We start from the raw sequence: 20,408 nt of genomic DNA, 5'->3' as shown, positions 1-20,408 counted from the left end.
CAAGCGCATTATTTTATAAAAAAAATATATATAGAATATAATTTTAAAAAATTATTCGAAAAGGTAATATTTCTTTGAAGGTAATATTCATTTTATTTCATTCACTCGACCGTATACTGTATTTACAGTCTTGTAAGGTGATTATTTATAATAATCTTTCACCAATTACAATAGAGCAATCACAGATTATATTGGAACTTCGCCGATCTTCCGTAAAGGAAATAATTTGTATAGATAATAATCCCATAATATTATATATATATATATATATATTTTCAATAATTAATCGCTACAAAATATACATCGGATCCTTGTAAAGTCCCGCAAGAGCTTTTATTATATTTTTATTTCTCCCGCACAAAATATTATTTATACATTAACATTATAGTCGCTACAAAATATTATTTTTATATGTTAATAAATCGTTGTCCTCCTTGTGAAAGAAAATAATTTATACGTTAATATTAAGCGCTAGAAAATGTGCCCAATCTTTGAAAGAGGTGTGATAAATTCCTTGGACTCTACAGAGAGTCAGACGAAAGTTTCACGCAAGGCCATTCGATATTAGAGAAGAGTTATAAAAACAATTGCCCAGTTTATTTTTAAAAAGAGTCCTCGTCATACGTATAATATATTGTTATATAATATATTGTTTAGGAAGATACGGAAGAATTTACATAAAGTTAAGTAAATTACCGATATGCTTTACAATGTTTTTATGTCTTAATTTTGTCGGCACTTGGACCGGCGATAATAACGCTATTATTGGCAGCAATAGCCGTTTCCAGCAGATGATCGTTCCTGTGCTTCTTCATTGTATGATTGTTGTTCTTGCCGGTCAATACCATTAAATCCGAGTGTATTCTAAAGTGCAATCTAGATTCTAATAAGTAGCCCGTATAGTTTTTTCTGAAATTTAAATATAATTATAATTTGCACGGTAATTTCTAATATAAAATCTATGTTAAATGTATAACGTAATATCCAACCCAATCAGCAGACAATGTTTTTTAAATGTTTTTTAAACGTTTATTTCTCATTAATTTTACATTTTTCACGATTCGTTTTGAAAATTCATTAATTTAACGTTTATTTAACGTTTATTTAATGTTTATTTTGAATTTATTTTTTGAAATAATAATTTTAAAAAACATTTTTTAAACGTTTATATATTTAATGTTTATTAAATGTTTATTTTACGTCAATTATTCATTTGAAATAAAGATTTAAAGAAATATTTTTCAAAAATATTTGTTTAACATTTATAAAATGTTTATTTTACATTATTTATTCATTTAAAATGTGATAATAAAAAATATTTATTTCACGTTTATTTAACGTATAGAAATGTTTATTTCACATTAATTACTTATTTGAAATAATGGTTTAAGGAAATATATTTTTTAAATGTTTCTTGAATCTTTTTTAAATGTTTAATAAATGTTTATTTTTTGTTATTTATTTATTTAAAAAAATATGATAAAAAAACATTTATTTAACATTTACCTGACGTTTATTATAAAAATATTATTTTCTAAAGCTCAAATTTAAAAAAAACGGATCAGAATAATAAAATAATCACGGAAGAGAAGTTAACACAATATAATTGCATTAAGTGTATTATATATGGACAATAAGAATTGTGTGCAATGATAGTTATAAATAGCGTGACGGATAAAGTACAAGACTCATAATCCCGAAGTCTTATGTTCAAAACCCAGCCGGTAAGTGAAAAAGATTAAAATATAATTAAAAATTAGGGGTTCCAAGTTACGCATGAAATGCATAGTGAATCATTTGTCTTTGTTGTTTACTAATTAATAAAAAAGAAAAACAATACATCATGCGAAACTCGGAATGCACCCTTAGAATTAATTCATAAAATTAGTTGTCTAATTTAGGCATAGTCGATGAAAAAAAATTAATTTTAAAAAATTCTACATTGTTATTTTTTCTAATTTTGTTCAAATAATTTTGACATTAAAAAACGTTTTTTCAATGTTAAAAGAAATGTTGCTTCAAATGTTAATTAAACGTTAAAAAAATGTTTCTTTAAACATTATAATAAATGTTTTTTTAATAAAAAAAGGGGTTTTTACCCATTATTTTTAAAAATGTTTTTAAAAATGTTTTTTAAATATTTTTAAAAACACTTTTAAAAACATCGTCTGCTATTTGGGAAACTAACTTAGCGTCTTCCAAAAAGCCTATAGCCAGTTGAATATCACCCTGATCTCCCGCCAATAACGCTAATTCCACTGTGGCATAGGGAAATAAGTACGTGTCCTCTTTGACAGACTTTTCCAATTGTAAAACTTGTCGCAGACATTCCTCCGCTAGTAAAGGATGTTGCATTTGTCGTAGACAAGCGCCTTTCAATAGCAATAGGAGTGCTTTGTTGTCTGCATCATAATTACTTTTCCTGCACATACATTACATATTTCTCTTATTACATAACAAGAGAAAAAATTAAAATTGATACTTGTATTTTGTCTTTTAAATATTCTTTGAATGTACAATTCCGAAATTTGAAAACAGATTTTGGAAAGTATTTACTACAAATTTTTCCATTTGAAGCCATTTATGTAATCATATATTTTATAATAAGCACTTATGTTAAAATAAAACTTAAAATTATTGGTAAAACTTACGAGACTGTTTGAAGTTCCTTCTCCTCTTCTTCTATCCTCTTGAATACATTTAACAACAGGTCTTGCCGTTTGCCTACTATCCTGAACAGATTCCATACGTACATAAGCTCAAACACGGGCAGGACTAAGTACTTCTTTTGTGCGAAATAACGTTGGGTCTTTGAGATTATAAACTTTTCCATCGGTAGCGACTTGCCAGCAATACGCTGTTTGTAGGTCGGTGCCAGCATCATTAGGTTGTCGACCAGCTGTTTCTCCTCACTCCAAATCGTCGGTTTCTGCATAAGCAGGATTGCAGCCTTTTGATACAAGTAGATAGTGCGTGACCAATTGGACTCATTTACCAACATCGTGGCATACGTGGCCGCATTACTCCACTGCTGTAGCGAACAGTGCGTCCACATTAATTCCCAATAACAGATATGATGAAACTGTGGCCAAACATTCTGACTCTTCCACGACTTTATGTACCAGTCTATGCATTCCTCGAAATTCCCTCGCGTGAATTCTAGTCTTCCCTTGAAAAACAGGAACCATACACCGTTCGGATAGAGGCTCAATTCCTGTTCCAATACTTGCTCACACCACTCTAGATCGCCGTCCGAGTGACTTAACACAATGCAGACTATCAAATTATAGGACAACAGAGTCATTACACATAGGATTTGTCGCAATCCTCTTCTTTCATCGTAACCTGCTTTTAATTCCATTAAACCATATTCCTAACGATTAAAATTTATAAATAAAACTCTCTGCGTTATATTATATACCTAACATATAATTATATGACATATCCTATAATCACCTTATCGCCGGAGAATCCGATAAACTCTAACAATCTAATAATACGCGCTGGTAATAATGAGATCATCTAAAACAAAGTTTGATTTAATAAAAAGTATGTAATAAAAGATAATATATATTGCAATAAAAATATACAAATACCAAATTGAACGCGCCGATGCCCATGCGAACACCACTCTCGAAATGTACTTTATGAATGTCGTTTTCCCACTTCCGATTTTTCAAGATCGTCATGCATTCTCTGCAAGAGATAATAATTAATTATTAGAGAAATAGAAAATCGACGACAGTCGTTCCGTTGTGACTTATTTACTTGTACGATAGAAAACAGGTACGAATTTTCAGTCCTGCCTTGACAAAGCTGACCAGAGTTTCATCTTCCACAAATGTGAGCATCGATTTTAAAAGGAGCGACTCGGCATAACAGAGTTCCGCATGCACCTCCTCTGCAAGATTAATCCTCGGTCATTCCTTTCATGCACTATACATGACAGCTATTTGGCTATATCCGGGTTAATGTTATTATACATTGTAAAATTGAATCTTGTAAAATATATACAGAGTGTCTGAAAATTAACGATAAAACTCGTATAGATGCAAAATGGATTAAATTGAGTCGAAAAGTCCTCAACCATTTTGAAATTTTCGCAATAGTTAATAAGGTATTAATTATTAAAAATTGCCGAATATTGGTCTTCAATAATTTTTTACTTAAATACTATCAACTTTGCAAAAAAACAGCAAGAGATAAAAATTATTTATTTTCTTTTCATAAAGCTCTAAGAATTTTTTAAAAATGTTTTATCAACTTTTTAGTATTGTATTTTTTATTGACAACTATTTTTACCAACGTGAGGAAATACGGTATTAAAAAATTCTGAAAAAAATTTATGAGAAGAAAATAAACAATTTTTCTTGCTGTTTTTCTATAAAGTTGATAATATTTGAATAAAAAATGATTGAAAATCAATATTCAGCAATTTTTAGTAATTAATATCTTGTTAATTTATTGCGAAAATTGCAAAATGATAGAGGAATTTTCTTCTCAGTTTAATATATTCTGCTTCTATGCGAAAATTTTATCGTTAATTATCAAACACCCTGTATATATGCCTTCCCTAATGAAAATTTTTCTCAGAATTTTTCATATAATTTTTCAGAATTTCTATATAATTTTTCAGAATTTTTATATAATTTTATAACTTTCTCACATTTTTTTATACGAATTGGAACATTCTTCAAAAATTCTACATCTTTTCTCAGAATTTTTCATATATGTTAATTATGAACTATCGTAAGATTTCTAAGATGTTTTATAAGTATAATTTCTGATGAAACATTATAAAATCTAAAAAATTTAAAAATATTTTTTAAAAATTATGGGATGAGAAATTTCAGAATATTTCAGAATTCCCTTGTATGAAAAATTCTGAGAGAAAATGTAAATTTTTCGAATATATCTGAGTATTTCTGAAAAATGTTCCAATTTGTATAAAAATTATAAGAAAAATTTTCACCAAGATTGGTAACAATTTTTAAAAAATGAAGATCAAAAAACCCCAATGGTCTTGAATTTAACATATTATTAAGGTCATTTATACAATATTTTAAAAACTTTAATTATCGTTCGTTTCTTATTAAAAAGTTACATAGATAAATATACGAGTCATAAAATGAATCGTAAATGTAGTGAGAGAACGCACCAAAAGATACAGAGGTTTAAGTCACTTTATGTGGAAAGTTGTAGATGCATCGTGAAATCGTTACAATTTTCCACGCAAAGCAAAATTACATAGATTTATAACTTTCAACGTGAAGCGAAATTCTACATGAATTTACAACTTTCCATGACAAACAACGTTAACAATAATAATTTTAACCTTGATTGTATTGATATCTTTTGTTTTGAATTTTTCGAGTAAGTACTTTAGACGATTATGATCAGTACGTATCAGTCAATAAGTTAGATAACAGATACAGTGGAGATACATGCAATCAAATATTTCTTGCTATGGCATACGAGATTATCATTTTATACATTATCTTACAGAATTTTTATTTAAAAAAGTACATAAAATGAATGTAACAAATGTATATTGAAATGAATGGATTAATATTTTTCTTACATTATAAGTTCTATATAATTTTTTACAGTATAAGTTACACTGAACAATTAACATATTAATTAAAATTTTTTGCATACGTGCTATATATTGTTTATTATTCTTCTAATATATTAATTTCACTTAAATTGGTATATTTCTCAAAATTAGTTTTGTTAATAACTTTTTAATAAGGAATGACCGACGACTAAAATCTTTTAAATGTTGTTCACAATGATGATTTTGATATATATATATCAAGGTCAAAGCCATTGGAGGAATTCTCTGATCTTCATTTTTATATTTATAATTTCTATTAATGCAATAAAGGATTCACGGTAATTGCAAAGATTATAATTAGATTATACATTGTAGATTATTACATTCTATTATATTAATAGGAGAGCTAGCAGGCATGTGTTATACAAGAGCTTATTGTTAATTGTTGTCACATACATTCAAAATGTAAGATACTCAATAATAATATTTTTGTAAATTTAAATCTACAGATCATGTTACATAACAAATGCTTCAATTCACTTGTTATTGAAAATGCTGTTACATAAATTTGACGTCATGATTGTTAGATAATACTCGTTAAATGCTCAATAATCATTGCAGATATTACGTGTTGTTTTAACTACACGTTACATTTGCAACAGATTACCGTTCGTGTAAGTGTCGTAGTTAATCTTCTTGACTATTTTCCCAATGTTCTGCGTAATACTGATGTGCTTTCGGTGTTTGGAACACACGCTCATACACTGTTTCAATTTCTCTGATGCCTTCACGATGTGTTTCTGAAAATTACACATAATACAATTGTTAAAGAAGATAGATTTCGCACGGCTCTAGTCCAAATAAATAAAAAAAATGCTTGATAAGAAAAAACGTAATAAATATCGAAATACTTGTTCGAATGTAAGAATCGCCTCCAGGAACGCGAATACGCTAGTCCCTAGAGAATGGTACATGCTGCTATCCGCCCATGGTTCCATGATTTTTTTCGCTTCATCGAAGTCGTTGTTAAAGAAACAGTGAATCGCCTTTTTCGCTTCCATTATCGCTGTATCCAAATCCATAGACGCGAGTCTAGACAAAAATTTTTTAAACGTTGCAATTAAAAAAAATAATAATGTGCACATAATTATGATATGCATTATTATCATGGAAGTTTCAAGGAAAAAATTATTAATCTTTCCTCCTAAACATCAAAAAAAGAATGCATTGAAGAAAAAGAAGTACTTTAATCAGAAATGACATACAATAAATTATACGTAATAATTATCAATATAATAGCGAGTTTTTATTCTTTAATAAAAAATTCGCAAAGCGGAGACAAATTTTTTTACGTAAAATAATATGTAAATAACATGTAATACGTACTGTGGTAATGATTCCTGAGCATCTTGAAACTGAAATGCAAAAGTGCATATAAAATATGTATATTATTTTAATTTTTACAAAAATATAAATTGACTCAATAAAATATTTACCTCGTCATCGCCTTCAACGTCCGACATTTTCAATTGGTGTTAGGAAATCGTTCTGCAAAGATAACATAATTTTGTTATCTTTAAAAATTGCTCTTATTAAATATTCAATGCACACGTATATATTTATTAACATTTTTATCTTAAATTTTGTATATATTGAAAATTTATCGACAGTTGTACTATTATTGTACTGTCTTAAGAATTTTGAAATATATTATGGAAATGCGCACGTTCCAGTTTTACATTAAAAAGAAACGAGCGTCGCAAAATGAAATTAATGAAAAAACATTGTGAAAAATATTACATTTAGAAAGTTAGACGATTTTAAATTAAGTTGCTTGATTTTAAATTATATTTAGAAAATCGAAGTTAAAATAGTATCATAACCCACAGAAAAATAATTTCCAGTTTTAACTTGATGCGGATCTGGATATCAATAATATATATATATATATATATATATATATATATATATATATATGTATAAATCAAGTAAGAGCGTGGTCGAGTTAATTTATAAAACACTGTGTTGTACCATTTCATATTATTAGCTTTGAGATAGGTTCGAATAATTTCGTACGATATATCTAAACCTTTCTGCTTCAATTTTGTTTGTTCTTGATGTCCAGTGTTAAGCCAGGATTCCGCGAAAACAGATTCATTATTTTTTTATCGTCTTTTTTGTCCACTTTGTATATCGAGCCACATTCTGGTAAATCATCACTATTTTTTGCCACATTATATCACTTCTGTACGAATGATTTCGACTTTTTCATATATTTAGCAGCCGCTAATTAAAATTTTTTAACCTTAATGTGATTCTCTTAAGAAAGTTCAATAACAACTGAATCTTCCTTGATAGGACATGCATCAAGGACAAAGGTGTCCTCTATAGATTCATGATAGATTTATGGCGATATCTTTTATTAACTTTGAGTAAGACCGACCACTCTCTTACTTGACTTACTATATATATATATATATATAGATATATAGAGTATATGTATAATATATGTGTATATATATGTAGATATATATATATATGTGTGTGTGTAGTATAGTATATGTGTATATATATATATATATATTAGGTGTTGGAATTAATTCGTAGCGTTTTACAAGTGATGGGAAGTACTTTCATTAATGTATTTTTTAATGCTCATGTGAAATAAATAACATTCTTTCATTAAAAACGCTACGAATTAATTCCAACACCTAATATATATATATATATATATATATATATATATATATATATATATATATATATAATCAGCTGATAATACAAATGCGCGTGGTGAAGTAAAATTCACTCATGCTAGAAAATTATTTCAGAGGACCTGGAGTTTTTCACGAATACGAAACGCATATGAAAATATTCAAGAAAATGTCACGTTGAACTAATAAACGATGCTAAGATAAACATGCTAAAATAAACGTTATCTAATAATTAGTAAGCAGCGATATAAATTACATGATTATAGACGATAACGAAAACGAGCACAAAGAAACTACACAATCATGCTGAAATTTCACGCGAAGTTTTTACAAAATGGTGTTCTTGCCTCGCAATTTATTCCGTGATAAATTTAATTTCAAGTTCGTCTCAATCTGTTTGCTGCTGTATTTATAAACACATATTCAAAAATATACGCCGTTATGTGTTATTTGATTTATATTCCCGTCGCCACGGGAATCATTATCTAAAGAAATCGATGTGGACGAAAGTTCGTCTCGATTCCAGCGCATAATAAACAATTTAACTTTCTTATCCTCCCTCCTCAGGCTCTGTTCACCAGTTTCACTTCGCCGCGATGCGGCGGCTGCGAAATGGGGCTGCGAAGCCTCGCAAGCGTTGGGGGAGCGACCTCCTTCATAAATTGTCCTAATCCCCGTATTTTCGCAAAGATATTCCTAGCGAAAATAAAGATTGAAGCGTAAGTCGAATTTAAGAACACAGAGCAAACAGGGGAGAATAACAGAGGTGTAAACGAATCTTCTACACTGAGAAAAAATTGTTTATTTGATTAAATTAATTTAGTTCGTCTTTATTTTTTTCAACTTACATTTATTCGACTTACATTCCGATTTTTATTTTTGCTAAGAATCCCATACATGGACCTTCAAGTAACATTTGTTGTTCAAATAACATCATGTCTTCTGAAGACATTCAGAACACATCCTAATAAATAAACCTCAGTGTTTATGTTGAAAAACAAAGAAATTTATCATTAGCTTAAATTGGGTCTTTCAATTAAAAAAATCTTTTTTATTTCCTCCAATTTGAAGAATAAATCTACATCCGATTTTTTTAAACTCGACATGTGAAACACTAAAATAATAGTTAATATTAATAGTTAAGAAACGGTTCTACTTGCAAAAAATTTTAAATATGCTTTAAACATGTATAAAATAGGGTATAAAAGAAATTTCTTTTTAATCAAAAGATTACATTTAAGCTAAAATTAATGATTTCATCATACATAAGCATTGTTCGTTTTGTCTCTCGGGAGCTGCTCGGAGTTGCTCCGAAACCAACGTATTTAAAATGTAAGATTCACTCTATGTACGACATCGGTCATCATAACAATGAATGTCAGATGTTGTATGACGGATGTAGTACGTAGGGTGAATTCTATATTTTAAATACGTTGGATTCATTTGAAACGACCCCGAGCAGCTCCCGAAAGACAAAACGAACAATACTTTTAACATAAGAAACAATTGTAAAAAATTTGAGAAAAACCTGCGTGTGAGATTCCCTGAGATTTACTTGAAAGGATGTTGCGTTTCTCGGATAAAGTGTGTAAGATGTGATCCTTCCTAAACCGAGGTCCTTATCCACTGCACCCTGACACGGTCGCTCACCAGATCGTTTGAGGATGTGTTCGAGAATTCGCTCGAAGAGAATAATGAAGACGGCTCTAGATCGCGAAGAGGCCTTACGAAATCGCGACGAAGTCGTCTTTGAAACAGCCGGCAAGGAGCGATTTCGGATCTTTCGCACGTGGAAAGTAGACTGTCACGAAGAAAGTATAGGCAGGCTAGACCTACATTTCCTAAACCCGCGCATGGCACATCAATGCGGAGCGGAGAAGGCAGAGGAAGAGGAGGAGGAGGATGGAGAAAGCGCGCGCACTCGTGAATCCCGCGGATATTCGAGAACTGAAATTTATGGCGCAGCGGTGAGGAAAATTCGATAAAAATGACGTTATCAATAATCTTCGAGGATGATACCGCGATGCACGTTCATAATCATCATCATTTTCATGATACGTTCGCGATAAGATGTTTCTGTTTGCGAAGAAATCAAAGAAACAAATAAATCAATAGATCGATAAATCATGGAAAATTTTTCTTCCCTCCACTAGGATGACGATTACCATTTCCTTACATTATACATCATTAAAAACTTGTTTATACATGCTGAAAATTAAAAAGCAAGGCTAATCGAGATATAATTAGATACGTAATGATTCAAAGAAGAGAGAAACGGAATTTTTTATGATGTGTGTGTAAAACTTTACATGCGTCATGTGCACTGCGGAAAAAAATAAAATTACCTAATCAATTTTATTGAAAATGCAATAAAAGTTAAGAAAAAATTTATATGTTTGTTTTGAACTTCAGAGGATCAAATTCTACAGAAACACCGAGATAACTTTTAATATTTCCTTCTACTCAGTTTATATCATGCGAGGCAAGAACAAATGAAATTTTGGCAACATATCGTGTAGTATGAGAAAATTGGGTAACTGATGACTTTTAATGCAAATTTTGTGTCAAGAATGTAAATAATATATTTTGCAATATTTGTTTAATATTTCTACTGTTTCATTTAAGTTTAACTTTAATCTCGGTTTAATTGACCTTTACTCTTTTTCTAATTCTAAGAATTACAAAAAATAACGATTATTAATTTACTCCGAGATTAAAGTTATTCAATATTGTGTTAGAAATTGATAGTATTCATGATAATGAACCCACGTTAATAAATATAGTTTATTTCCGTCTAGATATTCGTACAATTTCGACGCGTGTCCCGTGCAAAATAGATATAGTTTGCCAGAAAGCAGATTTCAAGTGATATTAAAGCGATAATAATAGTTTGTTAACCATGCCGACCCTCTTTGTTGGCTTTGTTTCCGAGATAACGAGTTAATTATCTCGTTATGCATTGAGCTGTCATAAATAATAATAATAACCCTCTTTTTTAATCCTAATCATTTTCCGATTCCCGCAGTTCTCTCGATTACGCGTTCGTAATCATATTCGTGTACAAGCGCACGTGCACGATCACGACAGGTCGATCTTCATTAATAATTCATCCGAAAATAGAGCACAAGTGCGTGAGTGCATGTCCGCCTCTGCCTGTCTCTCGTTAAAAACGGTTAGAGTCGCGCACGCGTTAGGCGTAGGGCGCGGGTGGATGTGACGAAAATCGATCGTCGTCGTGAAACGGAAACAGGGTAGACTAAGTGAGGCAGGCGTGGGTTACACCGTCAGCATCCTGCGTCACCCAGGAACATGTGGGGACACGTGGGTGAATCAATGAATCGATTCACAGCCGACCTAGACCGATCGCTTCGCGAAACGCGCGCTACGAATAGTACGAACAATGCGACGGAATGCGGCGGATTTCTCGATTCCTGGTGCGATCGCCCTCGAACTGTGTGAAGCCGGCCGATTACAGAGCAGCGCCGAAAAATACTGAAAAGCGATGACGAACGCGAAACGCGTCATGTGCATCACTGACTGTTGACGCCGACGAGCGACGAGTTCGTCATCGTCGGCGGTGGTGGTGGCAGCACATGACCACCCGCGGATGAGGGCGTCCAGGATCGTAACAAAGACGAGTCCACACCATCGGATTAGAAGTCTGTACTCCTTTTCGAAGAAATTCTGAATACTCCTATAAGTTCACAATATTCCTAGAATGTTATATGAATATTATTTATCCTTTTTAATATTTATATAACATTCTAAGAATATTTTATAGGGACACTTGCGATAAGTTGGAGTAAAAATAAATAGTGTTTGTTTTTCTCTGATTTATTTCATTCTAATTTACTGCACCGGTATCCACCAGTTCAGATTTTTTCTTGGAAAAAAAAAACAACTTAGAATTTAGAATCGAAGTTAGAGGAAAATGATGATGGTTTCAATTTTCAGGTTTTGTTGATACGTCTACTGTGAATTAGAATTTTTTCCAAAATGAGTAGAGAATGATACGATTGATAAATAGAGAATTTTTATTTAACATAAAAATAAAAAAAATTGATCGTTTGATTAAATTTTATTTCTCTGATGATTTTTCCTTCTCTTGAACATTGGTTCATGCTCATTTTGTTACAATAATCATTAAATTAACAATACTTTTGAAATTTCTATTATAAAATTATTATATCTGTTCTTACAAATATGAAAAACAATTATAAAAAACAGAATCTACGTTCAGTAATTAAAAACTTGTTAAGTTAAGAATATATATATATATATCGAAAATTTGCAATGTTCAGGTTTTAAAAAAAAATTAATTATTAATTAATCATTCTCTTTTGCGCAACGATCTAATGATGTTTTTTCTAATAAACGTGTCTGATGACGTTATACTAACCGGAGATTACAAAATATTAAATTTTCCAAGAATTCTTATATATAAAAGGCATACAAGTAGATCATGACCCTATATATTTTTATGATCTTGTGCATATTATGTCTATGGTTTATTATGTAAGTGTAATTGCTGCTTCACAAATACATTTTTCTTCAGATACTTAATTCTTATCTCGTAACATTAGATTATATCACAAAAATGTAAGAGATTATTTTGAGAGAAGCTGAACATAACAAAATATTTGTCAAAAAATAGTCTCCTTTAAGGCAACAAGCTGAAGACGCCAAACGGAACTACTTACATTTTATAAACTCTGAGACAAATAAAAGAGTAAAGAGAATACATAAAATATCCTTGATTCTGTAAAACACATATTGTGCATGTATCAGCTTATTTTTATTTAACAATCAGTGAACAACATTAAAATATATTAAAATAGAAATATTTTTTCAATAAAACAAATATTTGCATTTGTTAGAGTACACTTGTAAAATATATTGAAAACTCTACTTTTATTTCCCAATAGAAAGAAATAAAATCATATTTATCTCAATTCGACAATTGTTATATAGCTAACTGTTTCGTTTTCTGATTAAGTCATATAATTCAATTTCAAATATAATGATTATTTATTGACTATCGACATCTCTATATTTTATAAATCGATAATTTTTTCAATTGCAAATGTTGTTTTATTAAAAAATATTCACATTTTAATATAGTTTGCAATTTTCCTTATGTATTTTCGTCCAAGATAATTACAGTGAATATTAAGCAGAAGTATATATATATATATATATATATATATATATATATAATATATATATATATATGTATATAAAATAAAAAATAAAATATAAAATATAAAATATAAAATAAAAATATAAAATAAAAAATTGTAAAAACTGTGCAACAAAATGAGATCGTACGATTTTAAATAAACGAGAATCGATGATTTCATAATGAAATTCTTCTAATTATATGATTGCTTGAGTAAATACGTAAAGTATAATGTACTTACACACTCCATTATAAAGTATATGCAATTCTAATCACAGCCTTTATTTCGAATGTGCGATGATAAGCTCATTCTACAATTACGTAAGCGTAGTTGTAAGTGGTTGTAGTTGTAAGAATTGATTAATGACATTTTCTTCATATTTTCCTCATATTTGACTGTGATTGATTAATTCTTACAACTACAACATTGCTTATGCAATTGTAGAATGCGCTTTAATTTTAGCAATACGTTCGACAAGCATGTATTTTCTAATCGTTTATTATATAAAGGCTCTTACAGACGAGCAACTTTGTAGCGCCACAATCGAAAACACTGACCCGTTCATACAGAGCTATGAAGAAAAGTGTTCACTTTTCTATAGCGCTACAGAATATATAGTGAGAACAAAAAGTATTCGTAGGAAATTTGTTATAAAAAAAATCTTATTTGTAGAAAATAAGCATTAATTAGCAATTTTATACAATGAATACGTTCTGTTCTAATATAAACAAACGAGCTTTGCATGTTTCCTGATTTTAGAAGCTAAATTTCTCATCTATACGAATACTTTTTGAGCATTCAAACAATACAATTTTTAATTTTCGCTTATTTTTCAGATGATATATTTTGTATAATTAATCTTGCACATCTTTTTGGTATATATAATTTTAAGAAATATACAGTCTATTTTATTCTTTATGAATAAATTGTTAATTATCCAATAAGAAATGATCAATTAAAAAAAAAAAAAATTGAATTGACGTCGAATTGACGTCAAATTGATGTTGAAATCATCGTATTTATATTGATTCGACATCAATTCGATGACTCATTTCTCGCTGGATAATATTTATTTGTAAAAATAAAGTTTTTTTAAAAAATATTTTCTCTGTACGAATATTTTTTGCACTCACTGTATGTGACTGTATGAATATAACGTATAAACAGGTTGGCGTTTCGATTGTGGCGCTACAAAGTCGCTCGTTAGAAATCCTAAATCCACATGTTTCCCTAATTGGGAAATCCTTGAAAATCGATACAATCTTATCTCATTTAAAAAACAAATCATTCATCTCACTTTTATTTCATCGCTCTTGTTTTACGCAATTCTTATTATATCGACAAAAATTTCTTATTAGTTATTATAATTATTATTAGCAAAGCTTTCAAAACACAGATATGATGCTTGTAATCTTATCTTGTGATGTTAATAATGTGTAAAAAAAAAATATTCTCAGTATATTATACACATAAAATTATATATTAAATTGCAGAGTTGGGAAGCATTATTTTTCCCATTACTTATTTAAATAATGAATGCTAATAAAGTTGTGCCAAGATTAAATAAGTCGACTTAGCACAACTTAGCATTTACTTATAAAAAATTGCAACGTCGTTATCAAATTATTTATTATAAAAAGTAATAAACAAGCAACGGAAAAATTAAACGCTTGCCCTCTGTTAAATTGTTACATACAACATTGCATGTGCAGCATGTGTCACAGATGACATTGTACTTTGCTTTATGGAAATGATTTACGATTCAATTAGGAAAACACTCAAGATCTGTAAGATATTTAATCAGCAATTTATTCTCGTTCTATAAGATTAGATTAATTTTATCCTCTGCGATCCAACTTACTCTTTCTCTTTTTCTAATTTTTAGAATTAGAACAAGATGAAAAGTATGTTAATCCCTGGGAAAAAATATTTTATATATAATTATATATAATTTACATATAATTTAATATAATTTTATATGTTAGTTTATGTATAATTATGTATAAATATATACAATTATATATAAAATGTATATTCATTTATGTACAATTATATAAAATTATATATATTTTTATATAATTTTATATTTTATTTAAAATATTTTTTCCCAGGTCGAGATTAAAATTAATGTACATTGGAGGAAATGTTAAAATCTGAAAATTCAATTCATACATGAGATATGTACAAAATATTAGTGATGTGCCAACAAATTCGCATCGACTATATATCCATATTAGCTCGAATACCAGCAAAATCTGTCGATGTAATCTAACAATAGATTTCTAGCAAAAACCAAACAGAATCTGCCAGTTGGTTTAAATGGATTAATTATATAAAATTGATTTCATTAAAACTAGATTCTAGTTTTTCTGGAGGATTATTATGATTCTTGAAACGAGGTGGAAATGAAAATTACAATAAACGTAATATAGAACATTTATAACTTTATATAACATCTAGTGAAATTTTGCTCATTTTTTTAAATTTTTATCTCGTTTCATTTCAACACTGAAATCGTAATAAGCTCGCTGTTATTCCGTTGCGTTACTAGCAAATTTATAATATTCTTATTGTTAGCAAATTCTATTACGTTATGCTAGCAAATTTCGTTGAGAAAATTTATTCTCGACAGATTTCGCCATTTACGTTCTAAATCACGCTCATCGCTATCAGCGTTAGCATCGATATGCGAAAGAGAGAACAATGATGAGAACAAATGAGATGACAATGAGATATAAGACAATGCTTCTGACACGTTCTTTTTACATTTTCTCTCTCTCTCTCTCGCTTTCGTACGCGTGTTCGTTTCGCGTAAAGAGATTATTACGTGATATGTCGATCTCGGTCAACAAGTAGCTGAAGTAGCATGAAATAGCACAAGAAAAACGGTGATGCAAAAAAGAGAGGCTACCGTTTGTGTCGGCAGCGCTCGCGTGACTCGTACGACTGTACGTCAAATTCGCGTACCTGCTGGCTCGAGCGAGCAGAGCCGCAGCGTTGATCGCGGCGTCTTCGGGAGCGTTGGGAAGCGTCTTGGAAGGAGGGGGAGGAGAGAGAAAGAGAGAGAGGAACGCGGTGATCGCGCTCGGCAAAATCGCGATCTATCGTGACGACAGAAACGACGACGACGTATGCCGATGACGATGACGACGACGACGTCGTCGTCGCGACGCCAGCTAAAAAACTAGACCACTTGACCTCGTGGGATCGTCGACTGTACAGACAGGAAATGTATAGGAACGCTTTTCCTTATCTCATTGTATATACCTCCTTTCTTTCCTCTTCTCTTCCACTACTTGCGATTTTTGACGCGGCTTACGCAACATAACCTTAATTCATCAACGGCGACGTCGAGACTTCCCGTCGCACAGCACGTAGACGTATCCATCGACGCCGCCGAGTGTGTCCCTGTAATTCGATTGTGTGAACCATCCGCGACGCGTTAGAATCGGACACGTCCTCGTCGGTATACTGGGGAATCATATGTTATGATGCGTTTGTTATTTCGGAGAATCCGTCCTCTCCTTCCGTTCCATTCCTCTCTATCCCTCCCATCGTTGTAGTTGTTTAGGCGTTGACAACCTCGTTCGATGTTATGCTCGACATCACGTGTGTATAAGACTTTAACAAGATTATGAAATACTTATAATCTATATTACTCTTTGATTTGTCAGAAATGCTAAGTTTATGACTAACTGTGTTAGAGAATAATAGTTGACACATATTAAGTTATACTTATAATCATATTTTTGGTTTAGTACACGTCTGTTATACAAATTGTGATAACAATAGGTGTTTTCCTTTTAGTGATATAGGTCAATACAAACATTCTATCTCTCTCGATATTCGATGAATAATAAAGACAATGATACTTATCGACTACATCACCAAATGGAAAACATTCAATGATGGCTAGAATTACAAGCACTACAGCATTTTTGGTTCTTGTAGATCTTTAGCTATTATTGCAAGGGTATGAGGATCCGTGCTGCAACACCTGTATTGAAAGACTACCAGGTACAAGCTAACTTGGTTTCCTATAGCAATGGAAAATCAAGGTTACCACCATCAGGCCATCTCTACCCATCAGTCTTTCTGGAAGAAAAACACACGAGCTGTACCAGGAAGGTGTGTTTCGCTTTACAATATTGTTCTCAATATGGTTTCTCATAAATTTACTTAATAATCGAGACTTATTCGTTGTAGGCCAAGCCTGAAACAAGATGTTAGGTATGGCAAGTTTAATCCTGCGACGATTGGATCCAGCAATCTGACTGGTATTGCTAACAGCAGCAGCAGTACAGGTGGAAGTGGAGGCTCCACTTCCTTTCAAGATTTTCAGGAGAGTGTGGATGACGCATGGGATTCGGGGGATGATGAATTCTGTACAGTCTCAGATGTAAAGATTTCGAAGAGAGTCAGCCACTCGGCGGCCCTTAGTGTTATCAACAGTCATAGATCTGGCAATAAGTGTTCACAGCTATCCCAGGCAAACGCCAAGATGATGCAACAAAAAATTATCCCCGAAGAAAAAAAGGCAGAGGCCCTTCAAAGGCTGGCAGTGCAACCATTACATCTACGCAACGTGAATCTGCATCCACAGATGATTAACAGCCAGCATTCCAGTGAAAATGCAGATTTAAAAAACAGTGCATCGCCCCAGCACAAGCCGACGCAATTTCCTGGTAGACCACAGCCGCTGAGACAAGTAAATGCTCCTAATAAATTTTTTATACCTTCAAAGGAGCAAGGTATGTATCCATTTATTTCACATTTAGCAGTCTAATCTTTAAAACCTAATCTATAATGTGTTCTTTTTATTTCCTGTTTCTTACTTTTTATTTTTTGTCCTGTTTTTCTCTTTATGACTGTTTTATAACAATTTTTTTGTCTTTCGTCTCTTCCAAAGTTTAACTTTTATCTCAAGCGATAGAAAATGGAATGAAATAAGAGACAATTGATGAAAAGCAGGAAGCAAAAAATACATTGTAGATTAGGTTTAAGACACAGAGTTTAAAAAATTGTAAATCTGTTCAGACGGCGAGAGCAAAGTGGACAAGTTTCAATTACTTTTGGAAGCGTCCGTGCTGAATCTAGATGAATTAAGGCAGCTATCGTGGTCGGGTGTACCTGCCAAATTACGTTCTGTCACTTGGCGGTTATTGTCTGTAAGTAGAGAAGGTAAACACATCGCATTGTCAAGCTTAGTAGAATGCTATCGCAAAACGTTAAGCGATTGCGTTCGATTGTAGGAGTACTTGCCGGCTAATCTAGAACGTAGACAACCTGCGTTGGAACGTAAACGATTGGACTATTGGAATTTGGTGAAGCAATATTACGACGTCGAGCGGGATGAAGGTTTTCAGGATACGTATCGCCAGATTCATATTGATATTCCTAGAATGTCACCGCTCATTTCGCTATTTCAACAGACGACGGTGCAACTGATATTCGAGAGAATATTGTACATTTGGGCGATTAGACATCCTGCATCTGGTTACGTTCAGGTATTTCACGTAAAATTGTATCTTATTTACCCCTTATATAGTAAAAAAAAATTTATGTTATCATTTATTTGTATATCCATTGTTATTATAGGGTATGAATGACCTTGTGACACCTTTCTTCTTGGTTTTTCTGCAAGAGGCGGTGCCGATACAAGCTTGGCAAGATCTGGAAAATTATGACGTGGCGTCGTTATCGAAGGAGCAACGTGACATTATCGAAGCGGATAGTTTTTGGTGCCTATCTAAATTCTTGGATGGTATACAAGACAATTATATATTTGCTCAGTTGGGGATCCAACATAAAGTGAACCAGTTAAAGGAGCTAATACAAAGGATTGATAGTAAATATCTCACTAGGAAACTGAACTGTTTTGTGTTTATTCTTTTCATTTTTTTAAACATTTTATTGTAACGCTTTCAGCACCATTGCATCAACATTTGCATCAACATGGAGTGGATTATCTACAATTCTCTTTTCGATGGATGAATAACCTGCTAACCAGAGAAATCCCGCTTCACTGTACCATCCGACTGTGGGACACGTATTTGGCAGAATCTGACAGATTCGCCTCGTTTCAGCTCTACGTATGTGCGGCTTTCCTTCTTCGTTGGAGGCGACACTTGCTCTTGCAACCTGATTTTCAAGTAATCATCCGCTAGCTCTAGTATGCTCTTCATTTGGTGGTACAAGTTGATATAAGTGTCTTTGTTATTTAGTAAATATCAAGAAAAATGATGTTTGTATCGACTTGTCGCTTAAATGGAAAATATGCTACAACCTTACAGATAAAGATCGATTGTCATTCTTCAACAATTACAGGGGCTGATGTTAATGCTACAAAACCTGCCCACGCAAAATTGGACGGATTCAGAAATAGGCGTGCTAGTAGCCGAGGCGTACAAATTGAAGTTTACATTTGCCGACGCACCCAATCACCTGCAAGCCCATGATACGACAACCAGATGACCACTTTCAAACGGATTGGGTTGATGTTATTACGAATAGTGGCCAAACTGCGAGGCCGAGCGCTATCGTATTATCGCCGGTTCTCCTCTTCCGTCTCACCGTCACTATGTATATTGTGACGTTCAGTCTATCACGGCCATATTGAAAGTTTTCAGAACAATCGGTCTCTTACGTTTCGTTCTCGCGTCGGCTATTAAGTTTTCATGATTACTTTATGCGTTATAGAGTTTATTTCTTTGTTACATTGAAAGATTTCATGAAAAGAATGTTTAGATAAACTCGCCATATTCCACTGTGGAATAAATTGTAAATGCATTTCAGGATGCAGAGAATGTAACGCGAATCAATTGCCATTTCCCGGTTTGCATTAAATTTTTATATATATAATAAGGTCTCAGACATATTATATACAGATAATATATATAGACAGGAAAGTTTTATATATCGACTCTGTGTTGTACTTTTATATAGTGATTATGCAGT

At 31.7% G+C, this 20,408-nt stretch overlaps 2 protein-coding genes across 12 annotated transcripts; one reads left to right on the top strand and one right to left on the bottom strand.

The window, feature by feature from the left end:
* Positions 1-251: 251 nt before the first annotated feature.
* LOC105148339 (tetratricopeptide repeat protein 39B) lies at positions 252-16,854 on the bottom strand. Of its 8 annotated transcripts, XM_087404972.1 has the most exons (12): positions 11,671-11,803; positions 9,800-10,112; positions 7,054-7,105; positions 6,944-6,972; positions 6,469-6,649; positions 6,225-6,357; positions 3,769-3,901; positions 3,597-3,696; positions 3,457-3,522; positions 2,652-3,373; positions 2,189-2,422; positions 252-909 (listed from the first exon to the last, which is right to left on the bottom strand). In XM_087404972.1, exons 3-12 carry the CDS (start codon positions 7,078-7,080, stop codon positions 717-719), a joined length of 1,818 nt encoding a protein of 605 aa, XP_087261098.1. In that variant the 5' UTR covers positions 7,081-7,105; positions 9,800-10,112; positions 11,671-11,803; the 3' UTR covers positions 252-716. The 8 variants fall into 8 exon arrangements, with proteins under 8 accessions (XP_087261098.1, XP_011058327.1, XP_087261100.1 ...); XM_011060025.2 differs by lacking the exons at positions 9,800-10,112; positions 11,671-11,803 and adding an exon at positions 16,719-16,854; XM_087404974.1 differs by lacking the exons at positions 9,800-10,112; positions 11,671-11,803 and adding an exon at positions 16,279-16,314.
* Tbc1d22 (TBC1 domain family member 22) lies at positions 11,804-20,373 on the top strand. 4 transcript variants are annotated; one of them, XM_087404976.1, is made up of 8 exons: positions 11,804-11,930; positions 17,403-17,579; positions 17,658-18,202; positions 18,489-18,619; positions 18,704-18,958; positions 19,050-19,299; positions 19,380-19,603; positions 19,779-20,373. In XM_087404976.1, exons 2-8 carry the CDS (start codon positions 17,497-17,499, stop codon positions 19,923-19,925), a joined length of 1,635 nt encoding a protein of 544 aa, XP_087261102.1. In that variant the 5' UTR covers positions 11,804-11,930; positions 17,403-17,496; the 3' UTR covers positions 19,926-20,373. The 4 variants fall into 4 exon arrangements, with proteins under 4 accessions (XP_087261102.1, XP_011058319.1, XP_011058320.1 ...); XM_011060017.2 differs by lacking the exon at positions 11,804-11,930 and adding an exon at positions 16,419-16,682; XM_011060018.2 differs by lacking the exon at positions 11,804-11,930 and adding an exon at positions 16,918-17,060.
* The last annotated feature ends 35 nt before the right edge of the window (positions 20,374-20,408 follow it).

This window comes from Acromyrmex echinatior, chromosome 4 (assembly GCF_024713525.1).
Source record: "Acromyrmex echinatior isolate Ae372 chromosome 4, ASM2471352v2, whole genome shotgun sequence".
Lineage (NCBI taxonomy): Eukaryota > Metazoa > Arthropoda > Insecta > Hymenoptera > Formicidae > Acromyrmex > Acromyrmex echinatior.
This window is presented reverse-complemented; position numbering and strand designations above follow the sequence as displayed.

Bases quoted from the DNA above. Each gene is read 5' to 3' on its own strand.
- LOC105148339 (XM_011060025.2), bottom strand. From the start codon at position 7,080: ATGTCGGACGTTGAAGGCGATGACGAG. The intron at 6,358-6,468 runs GTATTTCGATAT...TGTAATTTTCAG, and splicing joins CGATTCTTACATTCGAACAA to AAACACATCGTGAAGGCATC. The intron at 3,523-3,596 runs GTATTTGTATAT...ACTTTGTTTTAG, and splicing joins GCATCGGCGCGTTCAATTTG to ATGATCTCATTATTACCAGC.
- Tbc1d22 (XM_087404976.1), top strand. From the start codon at position 17,497: ATGGAAAATCAAGGTTACCACCATCAGGCCATCTCTACCCATCAGTCT. The intron at 18,620-18,703 runs GTAAGTAGAGAA...GTTCGATTGTAG, and splicing joins TCACTTGGCGGTTATTGTCT to GAGTACTTGCCGGCTAATCT. The intron at 18,959-19,049 runs GTATTTCACGTA...TTGTTATTATAG, and splicing joins CTGCATCTGGTTACGTTCAG to GGTATGAATGACCTTGTGAC.